The 10,511-nt window shown below is 38.9% G+C and overlaps 2 protein-coding genes and 1 long non-coding RNA gene across 3 annotated transcripts in view; 2 read left to right on the top strand and 1 right to left on the bottom strand.

Moving 5' to 3' along the window:
* LOC111460873 (nitrate regulatory gene2 protein-like) overlaps nt 1–4,136 on the top strand; it is a 6,598-nt gene extending 2,462 nt beyond the window's left edge. Inside the window, exons 3-4 of the mRNA XM_023104217.1 lie at nt 926–1,149; nt 3,026–4,136. Coding sequence (XP_022959985.1) covers nt 926–1,149; nt 3,026–3,806 — 1,005 coding nt within the window. The 3' untranslated portion in view covers nt 3,807–4,136. The remainder of the gene's footprint in view (nt 1–925; nt 1,150–3,025) is intronic.
* Nucleotides 4,137–6,423: 2,287 nt separating this feature from the next.
* LOC111460634 lies at nt 6,424–10,500 on the bottom strand. Its single transcript, XM_023103841.1, has 2 exons — nt 10,264–10,500; nt 6,424–9,271 (listed from the first exon to the last, which is right to left on the bottom strand). The coding sequence occupies exon 2, from the start codon at nt 9,223–9,225 to the stop codon at nt 6,526–6,528; it is 2,700 nt and encodes an 899-aa protein (XP_022959609.1). The 5' UTR covers nt 9,226–9,271; nt 10,264–10,500; the 3' UTR covers nt 6,424–6,525.
* The window catches only part of LOC111460637, a 15,793-nt gene continuing 13,933 nt past the window's right edge, over nt 8,652–10,511 (top strand). The window contains exon 1 of the long non-coding RNA XR_002713447.1: nt 8,652–8,662. This is a non-coding gene — a long non-coding RNA (uncharacterized LOC111460637). The remainder of the gene's footprint in view (nt 8,663–10,511) is intronic.

Raw genomic sequence — 10,511 nt, forward strand, 5'->3', positions numbered from 1 at the left:
GGGGGGGGGGGGGGGGGGGGGGGTGTGGTATTTTCGTGATTTGGGACGTCGTCTTGTCCGAATGACAAACATCTTTCGGTGCAATTATTTAATGACCATATTGCCCTTGGATATTTGTCTTGTTGACAAATGGGTCTGCCTGATTCACTGTTTTTAAGCTTTATCCTTGATGGCGGCTGGTGCTTTAAATGAAATGAAATAAATTAATGAGACTTGTAATAGACAACACTTACATTTTTTATTTTTATTTTTTACTTCCAAGTGTTCATATAGTTTTTGAGCATATGTGTGGGGATTTAAATTTCAGACGTTTCGATAGCTTAACCGTTAAACTATGTTCATGGAGCTATTTGTATGTCTTATACTAGCTGCATTTTGATCTCATAAGTTCATAAAAGACGTAGATTCGAGTTCTACCCGTTCGTTTATGATGTAATGATGTAAAGAAACTGCATTTTGTTATTACATCCCGAACTTTCTTCTATTTTTATTTCGTTTCATTGGATTGTATGCTTGCTAATTTAAGCACTGATCAGATTGTACAGTGTTCTTCTTTTTTCTTTTTGAATATGGTATTAGAAATAAGGGGAGAACTGGGGAGGAGTTGAATCTATCAGGGTTTTGTCTCACTATTTTTAGTACACTGTGGAATGTATGGTACATTATGTATCTATAACTTTGAATCACAAAATAGAATTGCAGAATAAGTGTAGTTTGTATGTTCTTGTGACTATGATGAATGCTCTCAAGAGCATTCGTTATTAATCATTGTACTTTTGCATGAGATTGGTCGTGTGCCCGAAAGCCACCTTTGCTTATTACAGGCCGTAATCCTTGCTGTTTTTCTTCATTTTTTTTTTCATGTATAGAAACTATATGTTTGGTGTATTTGATGGTTAATGTGTTCTATAAATAATCTTTTCAGGCTAGAGAAAGTGTGAAGATTGAACATGAAAAGAAGTTGTCATCATTGCAGAGTCAGGAGTACAAAGGGGAGGATGAAATCAAGCTAGATAAGACGAAGGCTGCTATAACTAGATTGCAGTCACTAATTATTGTCACGTCTCAGGCTGTCAATACAACTTCAACTGCCATAGTTGGTCTAAGAGATTCGGATCTTATTCCTCAGCTTATTGAACTTTGCCACGGGTAATTTCACTCTCTTCAGCGTGTTTTTATCACAATTGTTTTTATGCAATATTAAGTGTGAGATCCCACGTTGGTTGGAAATGCTGGGCTCCCAAGAGGGTGAATTATGGGATCCCACATTGGTTGGAGAGGGGAACGAAACATTCCTTATAAGGGTGTGGAAACCCCTCCCTAGTAGATGCGTTTTTTAAAACTGTGAGGCTGACGACAATACATAACAGGCTAAAATAGACAATATCAGTTAGTGGTGGGCTTAGGCTCTTACATTATTAAGAAACGAAAACGAAAACACAGAGAATTTAGCTACAATATTGGCATGAGAATACAACTAATATATCCCTCCATTCTCTGAGTTTCAAATTTGATGTCAGCAGTCACATTCCAGGACAAATGTGAAGCTATGCCTCTATAATTTAAAATGTCTGTTCAATTTAGTGAAACTGACCTGGTCTTATAATTTTGAAGCTTCAAGGATTTGCTAGCTAAGAAACTAATCCTATTAGCTTAAATGGCATCATTTCGGATAGAATTTTTCCTTGCAAGAGTGCCACTTGCTTTAGCCCTGCACTACTATTGCATGTGCCTCATAATTGTTTACTTCATGTTTAGCCGATAATGCCAGTGACCCTCATCCCCTTCTACAGTTCATATTTTGTTTGAGCTGTTGAGTAGGGTTAGAGTGATATGTTTCAAGCTCTGCAATGGGATTAACTGTCCTATGAATCCAATATCTTCTGATTCTCCATGAACCCAGTCTAACAATGTCTTCTAGGAATGCAATGGTTGTATAGTGACTGAATTTTGTCAGCCGAAACTTTGCAAATAAAAGAAAAAAGCCGATTCAACTCGTCCACCCTAAGCGTGCATGAGTTGAACGGCTGAAGTCATCCTGGGAATGTCTTGTATTTGGCTTTTGCACTGTGAGTTGTTTTATTTGGACGAGTCTTGGCCTCGGTTCTTTGATAGATAATAAACTCGTCTACAAGTGTGTCGATGAGATATCAGCTCTTATCTTTGCCTATTCTCAGTTGTACCTAACAAGATTAATAGAGTTATGGAAGTTTTGAATCCCTTTGGAGGCGACCGTAATTACATTAGTGATAAGAGATATAAATAGAATTAATTTTTGTGAGGAACACTACCCTTTTTTACTTCATTCTCCCAATTCCTTTCCTTCCAGTGAAAATTCTGTAATTTCTCATCCACACTGGTTCTCACAGCAATGCTTTTACTAGATTTTTCTAAGGTTCCTTTAGCTGTTTTCGTTTCGAAGGCCCGTGTTTATTTGCTGCAAGTTACTCTTTATGTCAACTAAAACCTTGAGGGGAAGCCCTAGCAAACGCGTTTTAAAACCTTGAGGGGGAAGCCCATGAGGGAAAGTCCAAAGAGGACAATATATGTTAACGGTGGGTTTGGACGGTTACAAATGGTATCAAAGGCAGATACCGGGCGGTGTGCCAGTGGGACGCTGGGCCCCTAAGCGGAATGGATTGTGAGATCCCATGTTGGTTGGAGAGGAGAATGAAGCATTCCTTATAAGGGTGGGGAAACCTCTCCCTAGCCGACACATTTAAAAACCTAGAACAGAAAGCCCTAAGAGAACAATATCTATTAGCGGTGGACTTGGGACTTAGTCTTCCTCATCTATTTTGTTGCATAAATGATAAAAGCCTCATTGTATTCTTCTATAGGAGATAAGACTTGACTCATATTTTCCTCTTTTTATTATTTATTGTTCTAAGGTTTTCACATGAGAGCTAAGTTCTGTATTTTCTGTGGAAACTGGAACCGGGCCACGCGGCACTGTCAGAGTGTGCGATTGAGCTATTAACAGGACACTGTAATCGAACTTAATTTTCTTAATCACGTGATACAGGTTTATGTACATGTGGAGAAAAATGCACCAGTACCATGACATCCAGAACAACATTGTGCAACAGGTTCGAGGCCTCGTTAACCAAACAACTCATGGCGACTCTACTTCTGAATTGCACCGCCAGGCGACCCGTGATCTCGAATCGACCATCTCAGCTTGGCACTCCAGTTTTTGTCGCTTGATTAAGTTCCAACGTGACTTTATCCGATCCCTCCATGGTTGGCTTAAACTCTCCTTTCTTCCAGTCAACAATGACAACTACGCTGACAACAAGGAACCTTCTGAGGTATTTTGTGACCAGTGGAAGCTCGCTCTGGATCGTGTCCCCGACACGTTTGCTTCCGAGGCAATCAATGGTTTTGCCAAAGTCGTTCATGTGATATCTGAAAAACAGACTATAGAGATGAAGATAAAAAAACGTACTGAAACAGCATCAAGGGAATTTGAGAAAAAATCCGCATCAATCATGAACTTAGAGAGGAAGTTTTACAACTCTTACTCCATGGTTGGCATAGGACTTCCAGACACAGGGCCCGACAATGGGCATATTCTAGATGCTCGGGATCCTCTAGCCGAGAAGAAAGTCGAGCTGGTCGCTTGCCACAAACGAGTTGAAGAAGAGAAGATAAACCATTCCAAAGCAGTAGAAGTGACAAGAGCACTGACGCTTAACCATCTCCAAACTGGATTGCCAGGGGTATTCCAGGCCTTGACCAACTTCTCGGCATTGTTCACGGAGGCGCTCGAGTCGGTTTGTACTCATTCTTATTCTGTGAAATAGACACCATTTTGTTCCCCCTTGTGGTCTATCTTTTTGTTGCAGAAAGATAATGGAGTTGGAACAAGGGCTGAAGGGATTTTCTTTAGATGAGGAAGGGTGGAAAAGGCTCTGAGATATTATATCATTATTGGTAAGTAAGTAAGTAAGTAATACATTTTGGGGAATTATATTAAGCTGTAAATATCTGGAATTTTTGAACTATGATCCTTTTTCCTTTGTTTGTTGGGGCTAAACAAAAGATTTGCCTGTATAGGAAATTGCTTGGTTTGTTGTATCAAATTCACATTTTCAGCCAAATTAATAAATACAAAGCATCTTGCTTTTCTTCCATTCCATTTATCTTCGTATCATATCATTTGACCTCGAAAGATTAGGAATCATGGATCTCCACAATGATATGATATTGTCCACTTTGAGCATAAGCTCTCGTAGCTTTGCTTTAGGCTTTCCCAAAAAGTCTCGTGTCAATGGAGATAGTATTCCTCACTTGTAAACCCATGATCTTCCACTAAATTAACGAATGTGAGACTTATTCCCAATAATCCTCAACAATGAAAATACTCAAGGTGCTCTCATTACGTAAGTTAACAAAGTCAGGGAGATTTCTCTTTACACAAAAGCTGCTAGTAAGGGTTACAAACCTTAACTGACTTAGTCGGTTAGTCCATTTGCCGGTATGGTGAAGCAAGGAAAGTGTCTAGAAAGACAGAGAAAATGATAACTAGTCTTAACAGGCGCGGGAGAGTCACAAGGTTTGTTCATTAGTAAGTTGTCGAAAGGTATTTTGTAGCCCTTTCATTTTGGTATTCCCTTATTCCCTGTATTGGTTATGTTCTTTATTTCTCGTCTAGCAGAAACTAATCGAGCTCTGTTTGATCCCCTAGAAGCGGAAGCTGAATCAGTTGCAGGCTATAATGTAGAATATGCATGGTATGCGATCCTTAATAGTCCATTGTTGGCGGAAGCCAATGTCCCGGGGTCCCGAGGACTCATTTTGACTGAAACAAGGGGTGGGTCTTTACCAACTTTCAAATATTCGCGATTTGAGGGAAGCCAAAAAAATGTGAGCGCCTGCTTATGTTCCATTGATCTACCTTTCAAATAATAACTATAATTTATCAAATATTTAATAAATTTTAAACTTTTAATTTTGTATCAGTTTAATTCTATATATTTTTATTTAAAATTTACAACAAAAAAAACACGCAAAATTAAATTCGACACAAAATTAGATTTTACATAAAAAAGAAATTAGATTTTATATCAAAAAGACCTAATAAAATATTTAAATATGTGAAAGACCTATTAGGTTATTAGACATATATTTAAAATTTTAAAATTTTATTAAATATTATTTTTAAGCTTAAAAAACTAAATATTCCTGCCATTGGTGTTATCTAAATTGCACGTGAAACATGCGTGCAATTGGTGTAAAATATGACTGACTGCACCGGATCATGTTTTCCCACGGTCCAATGTTTAATAAATTAATACCAATTTTTTATTTGGGCTCTTTTTAATAATATTATTTAGTTTGTTAGACATTTTTAATTTTAAAATATTAGGGTTTCAGAAACTTATTTAAACACATGTGGTTCTCCAAATAACAAATGAAATAAAGTAAGCCATAAAATCTTTTATTTAATTCTATTTATTTATGGTTTTTTAATTAATTAATTTAAGTGAACACAGGATTCTTTTTAATATATTATGAACATACTTAAAATAATATATTTAAAATATTATAGTTCTTAAACTTGTTTTAGTTTAGTGGATGATTATTTGGCATTAAAATGAACTAAATAAAATTATATAAGATCTTAAAAGTAAATAATTAGTACAATAATCAAATTAAAAAAGTATATTGACGTTAGTGTGGATAGCTCAGTTGAGCCAGTGTTAGATTGAAGATCTGAATGTCTCATGTTCGATCCACGTTTACCACGTATGGTTCACACATTGGTTGAGGAGGAGAACAAATCATCATTTATAAGAGTGTGGAAACTTTTTCCTAAAAGACGCGTTCTAAAGCCTTGAGGGGAAGCCCAAAAGGGAAAGCCCAAAGAAAACAATATCTTGGCAAGCGGTGGATCTGGGTCATTACAAATGGTATCAGAGCCAGTCACCGGATGATGTGCCGATCTTCTCGCCGTTCCCCGAAAGGGGGTAGACATGAGGCGGTGTGCCAGAGAGGACACTGGACCCCGAAGGAGGGTGGATTGTAATGTCCCATTGGTTGGGGAGGAGAACAAATCACCATTTATAAGAGTGTGAAAACTTTCCCCTAGCAGTCGCGTTTTAAAGTCTTGAGGGGAAGCTCGAAAAGGAAAGCCCAAAGAGGACAAAGGAACGAGTCCCACATCGATTGGATAAAGGAACGGGTGTCAGCGAGGACGTTGGACCTCAAAGGGGGGTGGATTGTGATGTCCCATTGACTGGGGATGAGAACAAATCACCATTTATAAGGATGTGGAAACTTTCCCCTAGCAGACGCGTTTTAAAGCCTTGAGGGGAAGCTCGAAAAGGAAAGCCCAAAAAAGACAATATCTGCTAGCGGTGGATCTGAGTCGTTACAATTGTTGTTCAAGATTATTGATAATAAATTTATTTGAATCAATTAATTTTAATTAAATAATATTAATAAATAATACACAAAATATTAAAAGAGGGCAAAATCATACCCTTTTCTGCAGCTGGGGCAGTTCCAAGCTGATGAACATCAAATCTTGGAGCGAAATTCCTTGTACGCAGCAAACCCATCTCCCCATTTTAACAATTGCTTTTTAAGTAAACCATATGCCTTCAATTCATTTGGCCGGAAGTTCATCGGCCGAACATCAAATTTCAGCCCAACAGGGCAGAGACCGTCGAACAGTTCTTCATTTTTGGACTTCTCTTCTAGTTTGAATATTAAGGTATCAAATACATCAGCAGCATGATCAGTTGAGTTACCTTGTGTGTTACTCGAAGTATGTGAATCGAAAGCAGATGGGTGATACGAAACGAAATTCTTCGGCTTCTGAGAATCCGAAGGAACGTATTCTTGATCGTCGGAAAGTGAGACGATAGGACCATCGTCAACCTTTGAGTCGAGAGGTGACACAGCCATCTCACGAGCTGCGAACCTGATTTGATCATATTGCTCGCTGAGTTCGGATTTCAATGAAAATTTTCCCGCCTCTTCTTCGAGTTTCGAACATCCATTTTGAAACTCGTGGAGGACCAGTAGAATGGGAAGAGGAAGTACTGGACCTACGAGACTTTCTGTTCGATGCACTTTTTCGGACCATTTGTTACTTCGGCTCGACTGATTCCTTAGCATGAAAGGAGGCAGCTGATGTAGGCTAGGAACAGTTGAAAATTCTAGGGACACTGGATTCTTGTCTTCTAGGAATTCAGAGTAGTTACTGAAGGCAAAATGTAAAAGCTCCATAGGTAAGCTTGCCCAGAGTTTCTTGAAGGCGATCTCTTGTATACTTGCAGGCAGACTAATGTCATTGAACACAACAGCCAGTGCTGGAGATGACCTCAAACGATCGAACCCGCAAGCTTTTAGCTTCTCGCACAAAACTGCATGAATTTCCGAGGTCAAAGCTCGCTCGCATAACGAATCCTTACTGTACTTCCTCGTGAACGAATCCAGAACTTCATCTAAGTTATCATTTAAGTATCCCATGAGGTACTCGAAACTGAAGTACATGAATTTTCGACTGAATCTATATTTATCATCGACCAACCATCCGTATAGAAAATAATCGGCAAGATTCAATGATTCTTTATGAGATTCGTCTATCCGCTTCAATGAGTTCCAAGAGGCTTGATAAGTCTGTGATTCAAGTGCTCCAGATGACACAAGCCTCAGAAGTGTAAAACCACCATGTTCATTTTGTCCTGCAAGTTGTGGAGAGATATCAGTATCTAAGATGCCGAAGCCCAGCACTATTTCCTTCTTCTGCTGCCACTCTACCCATTCAGGAATTGCATCCTTGAAAGTTTCTTGTCTCACAAGGCAACTGCCGCACGAGCACTCTCGACCGGATAATATGAGATTCGAAGGGCGCTCCCACGCATAAAGCGGCTGAAAATATTTGGAACTTCTTGAAGAAACAGACTGATAAAGTGTTGGTGGTGAAGGTCCATAGCAAAAGATGTTAAACTCACAACTCCAGAAGGATCCCAGTATAATGCAATAGCCCGACTCAGAAGCTGATCTGTACAGACCATTGCTTGCGCTAGACCTCAACTTGGACAAGCTAAAAACATTCATGTAGCTCGGTTCATCAAGACAGTGAGTCCATTGCAACACCGGTGACATCGGTTTACGTATGTCGCAGAGAATTAACAGGCTATTTGAAGCCACAGTGAAAAAGAAACCATCCGAACCCGCTTTAGAAAATGCAAGGAATTGTTCCCTTTGAGCCAAAGAATATGAGTGGAACAGATCTATCTTCACTAAGCAAGAAATGCTACTCTCGTCCTCCCTTAAATCAACCAATAAAACAGCATCAGAACGGGCAACGATTAAGATTCTCGGATGCCAACTGAACTCACAACTCAACCACTTCACTTTTTTCGAGCAATCGAAAGTATCCCATGACACTCTCAACCTAATTCCTTTCAAATTTGCATAAGTACTGCAAGTTTTAGCCTTCAACAGAGGCTCCATGTCAAACAAGAACAAGCTACCGTCTTCCAACAAAACCACGCTTTCTTCCGACAAATGAGGACTCCAGCAAGCATGAACAACTGAACAACTCTTAAAAACCTTGCTACCCAAATGAACCAAACTAACCTTTGGCAGAAAACTCGAATCAGTTGCATAACTTTTCACAATAAACCATTCAACAGAATACATGGTATATGCCAACAAAAACCCAATATCTATAAAGGAATCACCATCAAATCTCAAGTCTGAAACAGGGTTAACAGAAATTCCCAAAATTTGGTACTTCAGTTCACTTTCAACACTAAAAACATCATTATCACAATCGGATTGAACACTCAAACCCGAACAATTGCCAGAAACCACCAAGAACCCAACACGGTCGGAATTGGGGCCAGTTGGAAAGAACACAACAACACTGTTAGAATTGGGGCATCGAAGTAATTGGAGGCGATTGTAGCGGAGAGTGGAAGCAGCATCGTTGTTATGTTGCTCGCCAAAGAGTGAAACGACAGTGGAAGAAGTAGAGGGAACAACAGATGAAGAAGTGTGAAGAAATCTGTATAGATTGAGAATTGAAGGAGGAGAAAGAGAAGGCAAGAAAGAACGTGAGGAAAAGAGGCGGGTGAGAGAGGTTGAAATAGGATTGAACACGACTGGACCAATTGAGTCTTTAGCTGAAGAACCAGAGAGTAGGAGGGGAGACTTGAAAACTGTGCCAATTGGGAAAAGGGACTTCCATTCTTCTTCAAACATAATGAAAACTACTGACCTTTGGAAGTTGTAGAAGCCACTGAGATGCCTACAAAAGGTAAGGAATTCAAATTCAGTTAGGATTTGAAATCATGTTTAAGAAAAAAATTCCAAATTGGTCAAATCTGGCAAAATTTTAAACTTAAGATTTTGCTACAATTTAGTTCAAGAACATTCAAAAGGTTTATTTTAGTACCTAAACTTACAAAAAAAAAAAAAAAGGTCTATTTTAGTCTGATTCTAATTATATTTTTTCAATCTCGACGAGTCGTCGGATCACTAAGGTCGACTTTTGTCCCTGCTCGATGGGTGGGGCACGAGCCATCAGTGAGATACCACTCTAAAAGAGCTAGAATTCTAACTTTGTGTCAGGACCAACGGGCCAAGGGACATTCTCAGGTAGACAGTTTCTATGGGGCTTAAAACTTTGGCCAGTAAACACAAAAGTAATGTACGAAGAAAAAGAAAAAAAAGGTCTATTTTAGTCCCTGCCATTAATACTCTGTTCTTTACTTAGATGAGTAGCTTCTAACTTGAGATGAGTAGGCAACTATGTGGCTCATGTGCTGTGCAAATAAGCTATAAAATTACAAGGCTAGAGTTTTATGTGAGTCGAGTTTCTTCCTTTTTTTTTTTTTTTTGTCCAGCTTTGGTTGCTATATGATGTTTTTGTTATTGTTCAAAATTTCCTCTGCGTGAAGAATGACCTGGTTTCCAGATGGTGGATTTGATCCTACTGGCCCTGTTTGATTTCATCTAAATTTTGTATTACCATTACAAATCAGATCACCCACCCCAGAAAATTCATAATCAAAACAAACCAACAAAGGCATTATCTAATCATATACTCCAGAAAAAGAGAATCAAAACAGCCAACACAATCCAAGTCCCAATTTTCCGCAAGGATGATTCTTATTTTCGTTGCAATTCATCTATTGTTATTAAAAAGAAACGAAACAACTCGTCTATTTTTTCATTAGAGAAGTTCTAATTGTGTTTTTCAAGTGAGAAGAAAGACATAGATGGAGATTGGACGAATACCTTCAACAACAAGAAAGTAGAAAATCAGAGCAAAACCATTAGGAGGGAGGAGGCTCCGTCGACAGAACGGAAGACATACGACAGTGGCGGCGGCGGCGGCACTGGCAGCAGTGAGCCGGAGAGAGGGGGCGGCGACACTGAGCTGCTGAAACGGAGGAGGAGAAGGCGTGAAGAAGAAAAGAAGAAGCGGAGGCATGAGTAAGGGTTTTTCCTTTTTTTTTTTTTTTTTTTTTTTTTTTTTTTTTTAC

This window comes from Cucurbita moschata, unplaced genomic scaffold (genome assembly GCF_002738365.1).
Source record: "Cucurbita moschata cultivar Rifu unplaced genomic scaffold, Cmos_1.0 Cmo_Scf00024, whole genome shotgun sequence".
In the NCBI taxonomy this organism is placed as follows: domain Eukaryota; kingdom Viridiplantae; phylum Streptophyta; class Magnoliopsida; order Cucurbitales; family Cucurbitaceae; genus Cucurbita; species Cucurbita moschata.